The 19,685-nt window shown below is 36.5% G+C and overlaps 1 protein-coding gene and 2 long non-coding RNA genes across 3 annotated transcripts; all 3 read left to right on the top strand.

Moving 5' to 3' along the window:
- Nucleotides 1-3,246: 3,246 nt before the first annotated feature.
- Nucleotides 3,247-7,312, top strand: LOC138891525 (uncharacterized). Its single transcript, XR_011407817.1, has 3 exons — nucleotides 3,247-3,338; nucleotides 4,690-6,925; nucleotides 7,007-7,312. It is a non-coding gene; the product is annotated as an uncharacterized lncRNA (long non-coding RNA).
- Nucleotides 7,313-7,354: 42 nt separating this feature from the next.
- Nucleotides 7,355-9,121, top strand: LOC104119734 (uncharacterized). The gene is made up of 3 exons (XM_018778881.3): nucleotides 7,355-7,493; nucleotides 7,584-8,976; nucleotides 9,078-9,121. Exon 2 carries the CDS (start codon nucleotides 7,677-7,679, stop codon nucleotides 8,370-8,372), a length of 696 nt encoding a protein of 231 aa, XP_018634397.2. The 5' UTR covers nucleotides 7,355-7,493; nucleotides 7,584-7,676; the 3' UTR covers nucleotides 8,373-8,976; nucleotides 9,078-9,121.
- A 1,371-nt stretch (nucleotides 9,122-10,492) lies between these two features.
- On the top strand, nucleotides 10,493-12,839 carry LOC138891794 (uncharacterized). The gene is made up of 3 exons (XR_011408122.1): nucleotides 10,493-10,617; nucleotides 10,716-11,320; nucleotides 12,569-12,839. It is a non-coding gene; the product is annotated as an uncharacterized lncRNA (long non-coding RNA).
- The last annotated feature ends 6,846 nt before the right edge of the window (nucleotides 12,840-19,685 follow it).

The following is a 19,685-nucleotide window of genomic DNA, read 5'->3' as shown; positions in this document are numbered from 1 at the left end:
ACAGTCCAAGCGCTAATCCGTACGGACAACTTACGTGCTATAATATCATATCTGGATCCGCACGGATAACTCACGTGCTGCAGGGACAACTCACGTGCTGCACGGATAACTCACGTGCCATAGTATAAACATAAGAATCCTCACGGACAACTCACATGCCATATAACAATACCTCACAACCAGGCCCTCGGCCTTACTCAGTCATGAGCCTCTCTAGTCTCGCAGTTCTCAATAAAGAAAGGAAAAACAGCCAAAATCAAAGTGTTACAGTATATCATCAGGGGAAAACCAATAACAGAGACTGAGGTAAACATGTACAAGAATCACTATGACTGAGTATAACTACCATGAGCAGGAATATAGCCTAAGCATGATTTCTAACATGAAAGGCAGTCAAGTTCTAGTAGACAGGAATGCATATAAACACAAATAAAGGCTATTGGACTTCACAGTCTCCCGAGATAGACCAAGTCTCAATCCCTCACGGGGTACATCTACACGTCCGTCATCTAGCATGGGTGCCACCTCCAAACAGTCACATTATACCAAACTCTGGGTTTCATACCCTCAAAACCAGATTTAAATTATTACTTACCTCAATAGTGTAGAACTCCTACTCCGGGATGCTTTTTCCTCTCGAACCGGCGTCCAAATGACCCAAATCTAGCAACGAGCAATAAGATACGATTAATATGAGCTAAAGGAATAAATCCCACACGGAAAATACCAACTATAGGCCAAATCCCGAAATTCACTTAAACCCGGCCCCCGGGCCCACGTCTCTAAATCTGACAAAAGTCACAAAACCCGAAAGCTCATTCACTCCCGAGTCTACCCATACTAAATTCATCAAAATTAGACCTCATTTGGTCCCTCAAATCCCCAAATTACTATCTCCAAAATCCCAAGCCCTAACCCCTTATTTCACTCCAAAATCCTACTAATTAGTTGAGAAATTAACGGAAAAACACCATAGCTAATGATAATAGAGCTCAAGCAACATACCTTAGTAAATACCCTTGAATCCCTTTCAAAAATCACTCCAAAAGCTCCAAAGACCGACTTAAAAATGGTGGAAATGAACCAAAATTCGCGAAGTGTTCAATCTATAGTTCTTGCCTAGGTCTTTCGCACATGCGGCTAAATATGCGCACCTGCGGTGCCGCATCTGCGCAAGAACCTCCGCACCTATGAAAAATTAATAAAATCCCCAACTTCGCACCTGCGCTCCATATCCGCATCTGCGACCACGCGGGTGCAGAAAAGACCTCGCACCTGCGGCCACTGCCTGACCTCCTCACTTCCGCTTCTACGGGCATCTATCCGCATCCGCGGACTCGCAGATGCGACCTCTCCTACGCACCTGCGGACCAAGCTTACCTCAACACTGTCCGCACCTGCGAACTCCCACGGGCGCCTGCGACCTCGCACCTGCGGCTCCCCCTCCGCAGGTGTGGAAATACCAGTAGCATCAGCTTCATTTATATTTTCCAACTTCAAACAATCCGTTAACCACCCGGACTCACTGCGATCCCCTCGCGACCTCAACCAAACATACCAACAAGTTATATATCAACATACAAACTTAGTCGAACCTTCGAAACACTCAAAACAACATCAAAATACCAAATTACCCCCGGATTCAAGCCTAAGAACTTCTAAACTTCCGAATCCCACAAACGATGTTGAATCCTACCAAACCACGTCCGAATGACCTCAAATTTTACACACACATCACAAATGACACCATGAACCTACTCCAACTTCCTGAAATCTACTTTGACCCCGATATCAAATTTTTCACTGCCGACCGAAATTTCTAAATTTTTAACTTTCGCCAATTCAAGCTCAATTCTACTACGGACCTCCAAATCACATTCCGGAGGCACTCTTAAGTCTAAAATCACCTAACAAAGCTAATGGAACCATCAGAATTTAAATCTGAGATCATTTACACATAGGTCAATATCCAGTTGACTTTTCCAACTTAAGCTTCTACTTTAGAGACTAAGTGTCTCAATCTACTCCGAAACCACTCCGGAACCAAACCAACTTACCCGGTATATTATAATATAGCTGGAAAGCACAAAAGAAAGCAGAAATGGAGAAAACGGGGCTATAACTCTCGAAACGACCAGCCGGGTCGTTACACCTTCAATCCCAAATCACATAGAAACCTCGCTCCAGCCCATCAATCACGCAAATCCAACCCAATCATCAACTGTGAAAGTCAAACAATGCTATAGGAAGCGATACAAATCCATAAAGGTTCGATTTTGGAAGAATGTTTAAAATGTCAAACAAAAGTAAATTTGGACCCGGGTGCCTGAAATCCGAAACCAATACCAAATCTCATAACCTCTAACCTGTCGGGTTCAAATATATAATTAGTTTCCAAAATAAAATCAAATTGGTCCTCAAATTTCCAAAATACACTCTCTCAAATGTAGTCAAAATCTCAAATTTCATATCAAAATTTTATATTTTAGGTGTAGAAGACCACGAGGAATTAATATATAAAGACAAATACGAGAGAATATTCCTTACCTATGTAGTAGTGAAATTGCTCTTTCAGATCTCCTCCTCTCAAATTTTATGGCTCAAAATACGAAAGAATGGGTAAAAGTCTCAAAATAACATCTTATAAGTTCTGACTATCAATTCATTCAAGATCGAATGAACACACTACAAGAAAAAGGGGTTTTAGTGGTAGGTATCAGTGGTGACTCTACTAATCGCCACAAAGGTTAGGGATTTAGTGGCGACTCTAGAAAATCGCAATAGAAAGGTAAAGTTATTTGTGGCGACTATAATAGGTCGCTACGGAAAAGACACTATAGTGGCAACTTTATCTAGTCGCAACAAATATTTTCAGCTACGGGATAAATTTTTACTTTCCAGCTAAAAGAGAAAATTTGGCTCTAAATATTTAGCTCGTTGACTTTTGTGGCAATTTGATTGCCACTATTCTTTTTATTTTAAAGTTTTAAGGATAAATTAAAATACAAACACTTGAGAAATATATAAAGTTATTTATTCTACTTTTTAAAGTTAAAAGAATCTGCTCTCAATTCTCAAAAATCTCTCACGCTCAAAAAGGGAAGAGAACTCAAAAGTAGCCTAACTCAAAAGGGTAGAGATCTGCTCAAGATATCAATTTGTAATCTCAAAACCCAAATGAAAATTCTCTCTTCAAAAAAGCCTTAAGCCAGAATACAAAATCGACAAATCCAAGTGACCATTTTCACCCAAATGGCGATATTTACCCTGCTGCGCTGAAGAACCCAACGAAGGTGTATTGTTTCTTTGATTTCCTGAGGTTTTACCAAAGAATATCAGTAAGCTATTTCTTCTCAATCAATTTAGAAATTATTTGTTGCTTGAGTTCAACTTTATTATTGAACTTGACTGTAGAACTATCATCAGTTTGACCCGTTCGGATTCGTTCAAAGTATTTTGTCAACTAGAAATCATGACTTAGGCATAACCAAATAGGTAATAAATTTATGTATGTGCATATGTTTGGCTAAAGTTTAGTACATATTTGAGTTTCTGTATTTCACTTACAACACCATGCCCTTAGGACCAAAGGATTAATTTGGTACTTCTTTAAATGAAAAGATTCTGCCCAAAAGATATATGCTTGCTCTCTGTGATTTGATCTTGTTACCAAAAATAGTTTTCCATATTTAGGTTCGAACTAATGAATTTTGAGTTGGTGGATTCCAAATGTAGTGAGATAACTCATGAAGTTTTCCTGAATTTTGCTTAGAATCTTCCTTGCTATTGTAAAATCTCTACTACCTGAACATGCCTCGATGTCTAACTAAGCCCAGATATCATGCCATTAGTATACTTATTAACTTAAGAGTGTCTTATATATTTTTCCTAAAGTCTTGAGAGTCAGTAATTATAAGTCAGTGCTACATTTGTGTTCTGCAATTGATATAAGCCAAATTTCATCAGATATCATGCTTTTAGGAAATAAAAAAAGTTAGAGTCTAATTTTTATGGTGAATCTCTCCGAGATGCCTATTTCTTTTGGTATGTCTTTGTATGATTTATGATTTGCAGGGGTCTTAACTTAAGAAATTTTGGCCAGAGCTCGACTCTTGGGCCAAGTTGGAGTTGCATGAGTATTAGTTTCATTCTGTATATTTTATAATATATGTTCTTTCTCAGTATGAGTGTTTGTCTTCATTGAAATTCCATTAACTAATCTATTTTAGTTTTACCGATAATACAAAATGATTACATGTGTTAATTTAACGAATTCTATATTAAATCGTCTTCTGAACTATGAGTCTTAATGGAGTTCATTCATGACATTTAAAGCTAGACAAGAGGTTCTTAACCTTTTGAGAAGGGGAAAATAAACTTAGTCTAACCTTACATGACAATTGAATTGATTTTTTTTGGGACTTGTCTTCTATAAGACCATTTTATGGTATTTAATTATTTTTTAGCATATCTAATGTATTCTCATTATTATAAAAAATATTGATGTCCTATATCCTAGTGTGTGTACGTGTGTAGAATTATTCAGTTCAAACATTATTTATATAGCTTGTGTTTCCATTATTGATTTATACTTGTGTAGAATCATTGAGTTCAATACTTACTTATAATTGGTTTGCTTTGATTATTGATTCCCTTTAATTGGTTAATTGATTGCTTTTCTTTTTGTAGAAAAGATATGGATAAAAGTTGGTTGAATATTAGGGATATATGTGACAAAAGGTATATTAAAGGAATAGATGACTTTCTTGGTTGGGCATATAGTCAACCAAAATGTGAGCTCTGTAATTTGGTATCCTTGTAAAGGGTGTAGAAATACTGCGTTCAAGACAAGAATCCAAGTAAGAAGAGACTTGGTTGGGAAAGGTTTTTGGGACAGTTATAAAGTATGGGACTTGCATGGAGAAGTATTAGTAAGAGTTGAAAATTCTAATGATGTATGCAATGTCGAAGTAGATGATGATACTGTTGAAACAGATGATATTCCAGAAATAATTCATGATGCTTGTGGAGTTACAAATATGGAGAATATGAATAATTATCAAGAGGAAAATGAAGAGCCAAATGTGCATGCGAAAAAGTTCTACAAATTGTTGGAAGATTCTGAGAAAGAACTTTATCCTGGTTGTAAAAAAGTGTCAAAGTTGTCTTTTGTAGTTAGACTACTTCACTTGAAGAGCCTTAATCATTGGAGCAACAAATCGATGGATGCATTGTTGAGATTCTTTAAAGAAGTTCTTCCAGAGGGGTCATTTGTACCATATTCTTTTTATGAAGCGAAGAAGGTACTTCAAGACTTAGGCTTGGGTTATACCAAAATAGATGCATGTGATAATGATTGTATCTTATATTAGAGAGAGTATGCCAATGCCGAATCATGTCCTAAGTGTAGTAAGTCTAGATGGAAGTCAAAAGATACTGGAGGCAAGAAAGTAGCTAATAAAATATTGCGACATTTTCCAATCAAACCAAGACTACAGAGATTGTACATGGCAAGAGAGACATCAAAAAGAATGAGGTGGCACAAGGAGCAAAATATTGATGATGGTGTATTGCGACATCCATCTGATGGAATGGCTTGGAAATATTTTGATGAGCTCCATCCAACCTTTTCAGCTGAATCAAGAAATGTTTGATTAGGTTTCGCAAGTGACGGCTTCCAGTCTCATGGGAACATGAGTACTAGTCATAGCATTTGGCCAGTCATATTAGTTCCGTACAATTTGCCACCATGGGATTGCATGAAAGATCCATATTTTATGATGACACTTCTTATCTCAGGTCCTAAGTCTCCAGGTAATGATATAGAGGTATACTTGCAACCAATGATTGAAGAGTTAAAAGTATTATGGGAGGGGGTGGAGACTTATGATGCATACTCAAAAACTAATTTTATGATGCGTGCGGCTATCATGTGGACGATTAATTATTTTTCTGCATATGGGAACCTTTCAGGATGGTCAACCAAAGGTAAACTTGCATGTCCTTGTTGCCATGAAGATACACAATCGGTTTCTTTACGTAATAAGTTGTGTTATATGGGTCATCGTCGCTTTCTTCCAATGGATCATCCATGGCATAAAAATAGGAGGTTATTTGATGGAAAAATAGAGATGGGTGTTGCACCTAATCCCTTAACAGGTGACGAAGCACTTGAGCAATTACAAAGTTTGAGAAATGTGACTTATGGTAAAGGGTAAAAGTGAAAGCGTAATGTTCCCAATGACGCTTACAATTGGAGGAAGAAAAGTATTTTTTTCAAATTGCCTTATTGGAAGACTCTTATGTTACGACATAACTTAGATGTAATGCACATAGAAAGAAATGTGTCTGATAATATTGTATCTACTGTGATGAATATGACTGGAAAGACGAAGGACATAGTGAAAGGTAGATATGACTTGGTGGATCTTGGAATCAGGCAAGGGTTGCACCCAGTTGAGGATGGGAACAATGTTTTATTACCAGCAGCATGCTATGCATTATCCCCCGATGAGAAGTTGAAGGCATGCACTTTCTTAGCTAATTTGAAGGTTCCTGATGCCTTTTCATCAAACATTTCAAGGTGCGTCAACATACAAGACAAAATGATACATGGATTGAAAAGTCATGATCACCACGTATTGTTGCAAGATATTTTTCCAGTAGCTATACGTGACTTGTTGCCTAAAGAAGTGTGTGAACCAATTATAGCATTAGGAAATTTTTTCAAGAATCTATGCTCTAAGCGCTTCACAATTGAAGATCTTGATATCCTAGAGGTTGAAATTCCTATCATATTATGAAAACTTCAAATTGTTTTTCTTCCGTCGTTCTTTGTTGTTATGGTTCATATGCCAATTCACTTGGCAAGAGAGGCAAAGCTTGGTGGACCAGTTCAAACTCGATGGATGTACCCTTTCGAGAGGTAATGTATTTTTCATATAAATTTCAATACTAAAGTTTTAGAATGACACATTAATTATATTAACTAATCATTTGCATACAGGTATATGGGAACACTTAAGTCTTATGTTCGAAACCAAAATTGTTCAGAAGGTTCAATTGCAGAAGGTTATTTGGCAGAAGAAAGCCTCACATTTTGCTCACGATACTTAAAGAATATCTCAACCAAGTTTAATAGACCGGCTAGGAATGGCGATGAATCCGTGTCAAATGCTGAAATGTCCATCTTTAAAAATAGTGGGCAAACAAAAGGTGGTTCAAAAACCATCACGTTATCTCATGATGCATTTAAACAAGCATGTATGTATGTTCTTCAAAATTGTGAAGAGGTTTGTTCATTCATGGAGTAAGTTTCTATTTTTTAATCAATTCTAAGATAATTTTGGATTTGATTTCAAATTTGAATAATTCATTCATTCTCTTATATAATTCTATCTAAATGCAAGCAACATACAAAAGAGATTGAAAGACAAAGTTCAAGAAGTGATGAAAGGCATAACAATGACTTTACTGTTTGGTTTCGTGCACATGTAAGTGTTGAATCAAATCTCATTTTGAATACTTTTTGATTATCCTATTATATTATTGGTTAAGAGGGAGTTATTTGTCTTACTTTGTAGATCTTGCAATTAGTTGCACAAGGAAATGCTAATAATGAGCTCATAAGCTTAGCAATCGGTCCGGGACCAGTGGTGCATCGATATTCCACATTGATGGTGAATGGATTTAGATTCCAAACAAAAGATCTTGAATCAAGAAGAAAAATGCAGAACAATAGAGTTCTTGTAAGAGGAGGTGATTCAGACTTTAAGAAGGAGTACTATGGTGTATTAGAGGACATTTACGAGTTGTCATATATGGAAAATAGAAAAGTTTACCTCTTCAGGTGTCATTGGTGGGATGTGGCTCACTTAGGAAAAGGATATAAAATTGACAAGTATGGTTTCACAAGTGTGAATACTCGATGTGCCTTGAATACAAATGAGCCATTTGTGTTGGCATCTCAATCTGAACAAGTCTTCTATGTCAACGACATGGTTGATAAAGATTGGCTTGTTGTTTTAAAAACAAGTCCACGCGACCTTTTTAATATGCCCGAAGAGGATGATAATTGCACAAATGTTGAAGATGAAGCATTACAAAATGGAGAAGCTTACCAACAAAAGGAAGTTGAATTTAATATGAAGCGTAATGGTGATCAAGAAAATGATATTTTAGTGTCTTTACACAGGGATGATGTTGAACCTCACATCATTAATTATGATCATGTAATAGAACAAGCTGGGACAAGTGGGCATAATGAAGAAGATTGTTTCATTAATGATAATGATATAGATATGACCGAAGATGAAGAAAGCAAAGAAGAGATATTTGATGATAATGAAGGAGAGGATAATGATATGGACTGATCAAAGAAATAGCTTCCTATCTGTAGCTGTTTTGTGCTTTTTTAAGCAAGGCTTCTTATGCCTTTCTAGCCTATGTTATTTTGCCATTAATATGAATTTTCTATCTTGCATTGCAACTATCCTGATACTTTATCTTCTATTCCTGTTAAATGTTTGTCCTTTGGTTCAAGGTCATTGAAGGATTGCGTCCTGCTAGGTTTGTTGTAACTTGATTTCTGATTTGTTTTTAGTTTAGAATTGAGAGGATATGATATAAATACTGTAGAGAAGACTAAAGTTTCTATGGTGCATTGAGTGGATTCTAACTAAGAATTCTAAAATGTAAATCTTTATTTATATTTTTATGTGATGCTGCAGGAAATGACAAGAATTGAACGAGGTAAAGGTAGGCGAGGTGGAAAGGGTCGTGGATGCGGCAATGTAGGAGTACTACATAATAATTCTAGTACGACGTCATCCTTTAGACCTAATCCACAAACACAACTATCTCCAGATATGGGACAATTGAGTAACCCTCATCAAGTACAATCTATGGACTCATTATCATCAAGGGCTTTTGTAGAAAGTATGCATCCCACTCCAGAGACTGAAAATAGTAGTGTAGGTTGGTTCTTTATTGAATCGGAATCATGTATTTCAGTTGGCATTTTTTAGTTATTTTTGGTTATTTGTATTGAACAGACAAAGTTTATTCCGTTTGTTCAGTCTATATGTTATAGGATCAAATAATAAACCTACACTTTTGAAGGAGTACAAGTTGTTTCGTCATTATGAATTTAGATGTTTTATGCCTATATGGGAATGTCGTTTCATTACACCAAAGACCTCTCTACATATAGTTTTTGCTTTCTAAAATTGCACTCAGGAAGTATAATCACTAAAAAGTAGCCTAACATGGCAGTACTCTATCACTATTTTACCAGCAGCCCAACACTATCACTATTTTGCTCTTTGATCTTGCTCTAAACAAGAACTTGATCACGACTTACAGTACTCTATCCCAACTGTTATTTTCTATTAATAAACAATCTTGTTGCTCATTACTAGTACTTAGTAGATTTAAAGCCATTTTTCTGCGTACTAGGAAACAAATAGTAAGGTTGTCAATTCAGAGTTGGAATGAATCAATATCTTTCAAACAATTATAATTAAGGAGGGCTAGTTGGTAAAGACATTGCCAATTTTGTTAAACTGGTGTAGCTTTAAGTGTAGCATCCATGAAACAGAACTCACAATCTTTAACTGAAAGACGATGGCCTGCTAATTAATCAGGAACAAATCAATGGTTAAATGATCCCAGTTTTCACTCCTTCAATTTCACTCTCTTATATATTCTGTTCAGCTCACTATATGTGATCCATTTATCATAGAAGAACACATGCGTAATTTATCGGGTTTAAAAAAGTTATTTTGCCCATCAAATTCTGAACCTAAAACCATTCTGTATGATCTAACCATGAACAATTAAAGTCATGTAGAATAAATCTACTTATTAAGTGAGTATGACATAAATTTTCTTATTCTTGTGAAGGTAATCTTTGTGAAAACAGAGATAACAAGAAAGGCAGAGGGAGATACAAATCTCTACATGTGGATATGAAAACTAAGTATGGCAGTAAAATTCCCATCATCATTCCGAATGACATTGTGAGAGCTGTAGGTCCAGGGTCTAGGGATATTGTAAACTACTGTGGCTTGATTATGCGGAGCACTATCTCATTCATAGATGGTGATTGGAAAGCGATAATTGCGAAACATGGAGAAGTGATGTGGTTGAAGGTTAAGGTAATAATTTACTTTCAATATTACATTGACTTTATATCATACATTTTATTTACTTTCAATAGCTTTACATATTTGTTTTAGGATAAATCTGAAGCTAGTGGTATGCGAGAACATGTGTTACAAGTTCTTGTTGTTGACACTATGCGAAGGCTTTTTAGAGCATGGAAGACTCGATTGCATAAAGAATACAATCTCTATACTACTGATAAAAAGAGGCTGTCTCATAGGCCGGATGATGTTACGCCTGAGGATTGGGTGTTTCTTGTAGGACTTTTTGGGAGTCCAAAATTCAAGGTAACGTTGTAATAAAAATTATTGATAAATTAATATTTAATTATTGGTTCTTATGTATTGATTTAATTGCTAGGCTGCAAGTGAGAGGAACAAACTTAATAGGGGAAAACAGATAAATAAGCACTCTTGTGGCTCAAAGTCATTTGCCGAAGTGGAGGAATCGACGGTAAATGCATTTACCACAATCACTATAAAACTATTCATCATTAATTTATAACATATTATGTGCTTATAAATATTTCCCTCTACTAAAATATATTTTAGAGAGATCCTGTTAGTAGAAACAAAGTAGCACCAGATCGAGTTTGGGAGCTCCAACATACTCGCCGACAAAGGAGAAATTGTGTGGTCGGATCCATAGTCGCAACAAATTCATGTAATTTCTTAGCATAATTATTTTGTTATTTTATTATATGTTTCCTATTTTATACTATAAATTCATACATATTTGTAGGGCCAACTCAAGAAAATTGTAGCTCAACAACAATCTGAAGAAAATGAGCAGCCAATGAGTGCAGATGAGATTTTAGCCACTGTACTTGGCGAACGAACTGGCTATGTTCGTGGAAAAGGGTATGGAAAGAAGTCTACAAAAAAAAAGCAGTTTGCAGCAGGTAGACTTAGAGGCGAGTATGTCTTCTCAAATGGAAAGAATGCGTCAAGAGATGCAAGAGGAAATGGATAGAAAATTACAAGAAGAACGTGAGCAAATGGCTGCCGAGTTGAAAAGCAAGCTAGAAGAAGAAATGGCTGCTGAGTTGCAAAGTAAGCTAGAAGAACAAATGGTTGCTGAGTGTGCACGGATAGATTTACAAGTTGACAAAAAGTTTGAAGAAAAGATGGATGCATGGCTGATCAGAATGCAACAGGTAGGGATTTCTCTTGAAATCAGTTTAGTGTATATTCATAAATCATAAGCTTATATAGGTATTTCTCTTGAAATCAGTTTTACTCTATATTTATTAAAACTGAATGAGTTGTCCTTGAAAACATAGGCATATATAAGAATTTCTACTCAGTCCATTCCGCAAGTAGCTTTTCTTATTAAAATTTAAATATCAAGAGTTAGTAAGAACCAGTTGACTACAGTTAAAAGCACTAGTTAGAATGTTTAGACTCTGCTCTTTTAGATTTGGGTGTATATGACATGGTTCTCCTTTTCTACTAATTTAACTTGATCAGTTTCCATATCAATGGAGATTGGACATAACAATTGTTCTTGTCATTTTCTTACATTTACTAAGACATGGACAATAATACTACTATAAAGCTACTCTAGGGAAAGAAGCATACCTTTACCTAAAAAGTGACAGTATATACTGATTTTTCATTTTACATGTATCCATTATTTTTTAAACTAAACTTAGCACAATGTCTAAATTCAAAAGAAAATACCTGGGGACTCCACTGTCCCCACCCTCTCCTTTCACATTCAAGAAAACAACCCCCTTTTGCTTTGCTGAGTGCTAAATCTGCTGACAAACCCAATCTAGATGATATGGGGACCAACTAATTACTAAGAAATTCTCAAATTTATCTCTGGTTATTTTGGTCTCTAGTACATGTCCCTCTCTGTTCAATGCATAAGTAGTTTTTTGGTAATCATTTGAAGTGTGTGTTTACTCACCATATCAAGGGAATGAATAAATCATTGTTAGGTGGCTGACTGCATAGAATTCAATTCTGTTATTTTATTGACTGGTGATTGATTGTGCATTATAGATGGTTTCAGTAGGTTCTTAGTCAAATATTACGTTGTCGTGTTACTTTCAACAATTTGGACAAAGATTATGTAATACGACTTTGTGCATTCAATTCAATTCGTGCACTTCAGATTTATTATTATTAGTTTTGGTTTTGATAACTGAATTTCACAAAGTATCAATTGCATCTCACATTTGATTGAAATTTTTTATAATAATTTAGACTAAGCACACCGCAAGATTGATGTTTTCATGCTTTAAAAAGTTATTGCTTATGGGGTTTTAAAAGTTTTCCAGAAATACGTTTCTTTGCTTTACATCTTCTCGCTCTTTTCGGCTAATTTTCTCTTCAAACTTACAGTCTTTTTTGTACATATGCGTATATTAATGATGTTCATCTTTATTTTTTAATAGCAAGGATAAGATACTTCAAGAACGAGGAAGTGAAGTTGCTCAAGGTGTAGTTTGAAGATATTTTTATGGTCGTTTTGTTTATCGTAGAAGACATTGGAGTATGTCTTAAAGACTATTCCTTTTTTGTTTGTGTCGTGAAATGGCAATGTATATACATTGACTATTTTTGACTGTGTAGACTTTTTAACATTAAAAAGACTATAATTCTATTTTGAGAATTGTTATCAGGTTGTACAAATATTTGTAGTTTTATATTTTCTTTTATGGAAAACTTATGTTGAGACGAAAAATAAGAGCTTTTGCGATTATAACCTACTGTCACTAAAAGAAAATATAATTAGTAGCGACATTTTGATGCCACAAAAAATGGAGATTTGGTGGCAATACTAAGTTGTCACTAAAATGTAATTTTTAGTAGCGACAAAAGTAGCCACCAAAGTCAGGCTTTGGTTGCACCCATAGTCGCCGCCAATGATCTGTGGTGATATGAGTCGCCACCAAACGCTAGCATTTAGTGGTGACGGATTCTCTAAAGTGAATTCTAGTGGCAATCCAAAATAAGTTTTGTGACGACAAATGTCGCCACGAAAGGTGTGGCGACCATTATAAGTCGCTAGCAATAAGTATCTGCCACTTAGTATAGTCAACGGCCACTTGGTCGCCACGTCGTCGCCACGAAAGGTATTCTGCGGCGACAATTAAACTTTCTGTGGCAAATTTTGTCGCCACTAAAAGCCCTTTTTCTTATAGTGACACTAGGCCTGAAAGGTTGGAAGGCAAAGCTTTTGACCCTCGCAGGACGTACTACTCTCATACAATATGTTCTAGCAGCGCAATTCATGTCCATTCAATGCAGATTAACTATTTGCCTTTAGCAACTAGGAAGCACATATATAGCATTTAGCGAAACTTTCTTTGGGATGCAACTCTAGACAAGAAACGCATCCACCACATTAGTTCAGAGATGGCCACACAACCAAAAATTAAAGGAGAACTAGGAATGTATAAATTTCAAGGAAAAGAATCTAGCCCTCCTTGTTGGCATAATTTGGTGTTTCTATTAAAATCCTTACTATTTATGGGCCTCAGTTCTCACTAAGGCAGACCAATGATCTCCAAGTAAAAATTTGTGATTCTCATGTCTGGAAGAGTGATGTTAAGGCTCACCGACTTTTTTCTAAGGGGCTAGCTTGGAACATAACTAAAACAATTAGTGTTAGTATAAGGAAAAATATATTGGTAGACTCAACCTACACTCTCAGAGAGTTTATTAATGTATCACAACACTTGGCACACATAATACTATAAGTGACTTAATTACCAACTCTTCTTGGAATCTATCTCACTCTTTTTCATCAACCACCAGATGTTTCTAGCGTTATATCCATACCTACTTGCCTTTCAATGACAATCATGAAGACTCCTCCTCCTAGAAGGAAATTAATGATGGATCTTTCTCTCCGTTGAATCAGCTTATCAACTGCTCCTTTCTTATTTTGCTTCTGATTTGGATACCCAAATTTTTGAATGCAGCTGGAGTACTGGAAAGCAAATTGTCTACTACACATTGTTGACTCCCTATTGTTGCACTGCTCCACCATAGGAATATCATAGGATCCAATCTCTATCCTCACTCTAACTCCATTGAGGATTTAGAACATATCCATTTTTAATGTCCAAAGGCAATGCCTATTTGGACCACTACCAAAATACCAACACCTACCTGCAACTATATCTCTTGGATCAAAGATATCTATCAATCCATAAATCATCTTTTTTCCCATCCAACATCCCAATTTTATTCTCTATTCTTATCCCACAACACTTTGGATTTTTGAATTAACACGAATCATAATAACCTCTTCAACAACACTTCCCTAGAACTTGATGTCAACAAAATCTTCTCGCAAGCTTTAGAATTTGCCTACCTCACTAACCAATCTGGGCAAACAAAAGTAATTCAAAGAATTGCTATCAAATGGAACCCACCACCACCATACATATTCAAGTTAAATACAGATGGTGCATACAAGCTACATTCTAATAGTGGAGAAGCAAAAGGTATCATCCGAGACCCCAACGAAAAATGGATTGTGCGCTTCTCCAGCAACATCAGTCCAAACTCAGTTGTTCATGCTGAGCTTCTAGCCCTGTCTAATGGACTAAACTTGCTTTCAGAAAGAATCTGGAAACAGATTCCCGAGTATTGCTTTCCTTACTTAATTCAACATCTCATAACACACCTTAATCAAGTTTGCTTCATGATTGCAAGTTGCTGCTAATGGCAGCCCTGTACCACATCTATCGTGAAGCTAATATGGTAGCTCATCTTCTTGCTAGTCATGTGAGTACCTGGCCTTGCATGACGGCACAGAAGATACTGATGCATGTTGGAATTTTCCTCCTCCTTTTGTTTATTTCCAACTCCGCAAAAATTAGTTGGGGACAATATCGTTTAGATCTATCCCAGATTGTAATAACACTCTTTAATTTTCTTTTCTAAATAAATGGCTTTGCATTAGCCATTTACCATAATTAAGAGGGTATAAATACTATATCTTTTTTGTTTTATCTAAAAGTTTGACAAACACGTAAAGAAACCTTTAACGTCACTACTATCTTTTGTAATCTCTAAAATACTTCCTAAGATATAACTTTTAATTATCTCTCTATTTTATTTCCATCCGTCATGTTTATATAAAAATATTTTTAATTTTTTTTAATAAATAATTTTAAGAATATTTTAATTATCTATATTATTATAAAAGCATGAATACAATGTCGGTTTACAAAAATAACCTTTTAATTTTAAGCATAATAACTCATAATAAAAGGACATAACCGGAATTCTAGATATTAGCCTTATAATCCTATTAGTTTTAGGACATAATACTACACGTTAGAAATCCTACATGATTACCTTTAGGAAACCTATTAGTATAATTATTTTCGGGTTGTCTAATCCATATAAAATTGAACAAGTAAATATATTTAGTCATGTAATCATATTACATTTAGGATATACTTATTAAAAATTCCGATTACCAATTTAATTTGAAAACGTATTATAATGTCCTATTACTAATTTAATTTGAGAATGTATTATATTGTCCAAATCCATTTAGAAAAATGAGAGCCTATATTATTATAAACGTATAAATACAATATTAATTGTCACGACCCAAAATCCAACTAGTCGTGATGGCACCTAACCCAACCTGCTAGGTAAACCAACTTTCGATTATCCAATTTCAATAACAATTATTAAAGTAATTTAAGTGAATAAACATCTTAATCTTATACATCCCCCAAGAACTGGTAGTACAAATCATGAACTTCTAAGAATAGAGTATACAAAGCAAAAATAAAATAAATACATAGTCTGTTTGAATAATACATAAACAGAGCTTTTATAAATCTAAGGCTACCCTGAACAAAAGGCAGCTACAACAGGAACGCAGGTACATCTTCAAGTCCCGCAACCATTGAGCACAACAACAACAACAGCCAACATCTGCACACAATGTGCAGAAGTGTAGTATCATTACAACCGACCCCATGTACTGAGTAAGTAACAAACCTAGCCGTAGGTTGAAAGTAGTGACGAGCTTCCACCAAGGTCGGGTCCAAAACCAATAGTCCACAATAATCCATTACAACATAAAGAAAATAATACCAGAAGTAACTCAGGGATAAAATACCCGGCCAAATCATGATTTCAAAAATAATAGTTCTTTCTTTCAAATACATTAGTGAAAACCCAAATCGTTTGTTGGAGTTGCCAAAACTATGAATAGTTTGAAAATAATAAATTTCTCCCAAAATCTTGTCAATAATAAATAAGATGTTTCATTTTCCTTTCGGATAACCCGTGTAAAAACAAATGCATCACTATGCCCATCTGTCAACAAATGTGTGAGAAATCATGAATGATGTGATGTTGTACAGCATGAGGAAAAATACATCTCTATACATGTATGTCATGTGTGCATGCCAATGCAATGCAACTCAATGATAAAATCATAAACAGCCCCTCGGGCAGAACATCACTCATATACAGCCCCTCGTGCAAACCTCACAATCACTCTTGCCACTCGGACATACCTCACAATCACTCATGCCTCCCAGTCACTCAGCACTCGGTACTCGCATTCAGTAGGTACCTGCGCTCACTGGGGTGTGTACAGACTCCGAAGGGGCTCCTTCAGCCCAAGCGCTATAATCTGCACGGACAACTCACGTGCTATAATAATAAAGTATGCTGCAGGCGGGCAGCCCCGATCCACACTCATCCTCACAATCAGGCCTTCGGCCGATATCAAACATAAATATGCTGCAGGCGGGCAGCACCGATCCACACTCATCCTCACAAATCAGGCCCTCAACCTCACTCACTCATAAATATGCTGCAGGCGGGCAGCTCCGATCCACACTCATCCTTACAAATCAGGCTCTCGGCCTCACTCAGTCATAAACCTCTCAGGCCACTCGGGCATTTTAGTAAAACAGGGCATTCGGCCCAAAATATTTATATGCATCAAAATAGAATTAAAACTGAGTTATGATATGCAATGAAATGAATATGACTAAATTTGAATTTTCAATTTAACACAATAATTCACAGCAATATGACCTCTGTGGGTCCCAATAATACTGGCACATAGCCTCAGCATAATATTTTTAATATGCTTTTCAGCTCAATTTCTTTAACACATAAAACCGCATGAAAAATGCCAAGATTATTTAACTATAAAATTTTACAAAAATAATTATGTCATAATTTTTATAGTGCACGCCCACACGTCCGTCACCTAGCATGTGCGTCACCTCCCAACAATTCAGAAAATGCATATATTCAGGGTTCATACCCTCAACTCCAAGATTAGAAGAGTTACTTACCTCGAACAAGCCAAATCCAATGTCGAGCAAGATAAGCAATGCTCCAGCAATTCCACTCTATGCGCATCAATTTCCAAATGGCTCGAATCTAGTCACAATTAATTTGATTCAGCCCACAAAATTTATAGGAATTAATTCCATATCAAAATACTAATATTTCCACAAAATCCGAAATTACGCCCCAAAAATCACCCGTGGGGCCCACGTCTCGGAATCCGACGAAAGTTACAAAATTTTAATGCTCATTCAACCACGAGTCCAACCATATAAAGTTTACTCAAATCCAACATTGACTCGACCCTCAAATCTCCAAATTAAACCAAGAGGTTTTTCACAATTTTTCCAACTTAATTCACCAATTAAATGTTAAAAACAACCATGGATTTGGGTAATTTAACCAATATTGAGTTAAGAACACATACCCTGTTGTTTCCTCTGAAAATCTCCCAAAAATCGCCTCAATCCGAGCTCCAAATCGTTAAAAATGGAAAATGGGACGAAGTCCCATTTTCTGAACTTAAACTTTCTGTCCAGACCTCTCTTCTTCGCGAACGCGACAGGTCCCTCGCGTTCGCGAAGCACAAAATATGCTTCCCAACATTTGCTCTTCGCGAACGCGAGACACTGCTTGTGAACGCGACGCCTAACGAAGCCCTTCTTCGCGAACGCGAACTCCCCTTCGCAAACGCGAAGGCAAAAACCCTGCCCACTATGTTTCCCTTCGCGAACGCGATACCCCATACACGAACGCGAAGAGTAAATCCTGCCTGCCACAAATTCCTCTTCGCGAATGCGAGGGCCCACTCGCGAACACAAAAGAGAAAATTCAAAAAATGCAGCAACAAATATCAGCAATCTCCCCAAGGCCAAAAATGATCTGTTAACCATCCAAAACTCACCCGAGCCCCTCGGGACCTCAACCAAATATACCAACAAGTCCTAAAATATCATACAGACTTAGTCGAACCCTCAAATCACCTCAAACAACGCTAAAACCATGAATTACACCCCAATTCAAGCCTAATGAATTTTAAAATTTCTAGTTTTTACAACTTGCGCCGAAACACATCAAATCACATCTGATTGACCTCAAATTTTGCGCACAAGTCGTAAACGACATAACAGAGCTATTCCAATTTTCAGAACTGGATTCCGATCTCGATATCAAAAAGTCAACTCCCCGGTCAAACTTCCCAAAAATTCAACTTTCGGCATTTCAAGCCTAATTCCATTACGGACCTCCAAATAATTTTTCGGACACGCTCCTGAGTCCAAAATACCATACGGAGCTATTGGAATCATCAGAATTAAATTCCGAGGTCGTTTACACATAAGGCGATATCTGGTCACTATTTTAACTTAATCTTTAAACCTTGGAACTAAGTGTTCCAATTCATTCCAAAATCTCACCGGACCCGAACCAATTACCCCGGCAATTCACACAACAACTCTAAAGTACAATTTGAGCAGTAAAGGGGGAAGCCGGGTTGTGATACTCAAAACGACCGACCAGGTCGTTGCATTCTCCCCCACTTAAACATACGTTTGTCCTCGAACGTGCTAAGAGTTGTTTCCAAGCCATCAAATCACTGTTCCATCTTACCACACACGTACCCGGGGTGAACCCACGTCACCCTATCCCACATAGGCTTGACTACACAATGCAACTGAAAATCATTAATCCAACCTTAGCCCATAAACCTTGGAGTTTTAATTTCTAACCTTAAAAATTTCTTTCAAGACACGAAGCTTACATTTACACACTGTATAAGTCCGAATAAGCTGCATCGAGCTATAACTATAACCATGGATATAATCACCCAGCATATTACACAACTTGCATGTTCGCAGCACCATTTTCGATCACAATAATTACTCCAAACCAACCAAGTACTAGTATAAAACCTCATATCAAGCCAAACCTCGTTCCAAAACCTTCATATACTGCCAATGATGAAAGAAACAATCAAACACTCATAACCACTCATCAGGTCAACTAGCCATAGAGGTCTCTCGCCCAACCAAAACCATAGCCTTCTTGAATATACCATAATCAAGCCTGATAGTACCCATTCTAGGTCCAATGACCTTATATTAGTAAACACAACTATTCCACAGATATACCGCACCAATATAACTCGGAGCCACAACTCGTGCCATCCGTGCACTAATACGCAATATTCAAATGTACCCAGTCATGGAAAATGACTCAAATGAG

The sequence above is a fragment of the Nicotiana tomentosiformis genome, chromosome 5, assembly GCF_000390325.3.
Source record: "Nicotiana tomentosiformis chromosome 5, ASM39032v3, whole genome shotgun sequence".
Taxonomy (NCBI): Eukaryota; Viridiplantae; Streptophyta; class Magnoliopsida; order Solanales; family Solanaceae; genus Nicotiana; species Nicotiana tomentosiformis.
This window is presented reverse-complemented; position numbering and strand designations above follow the sequence as displayed.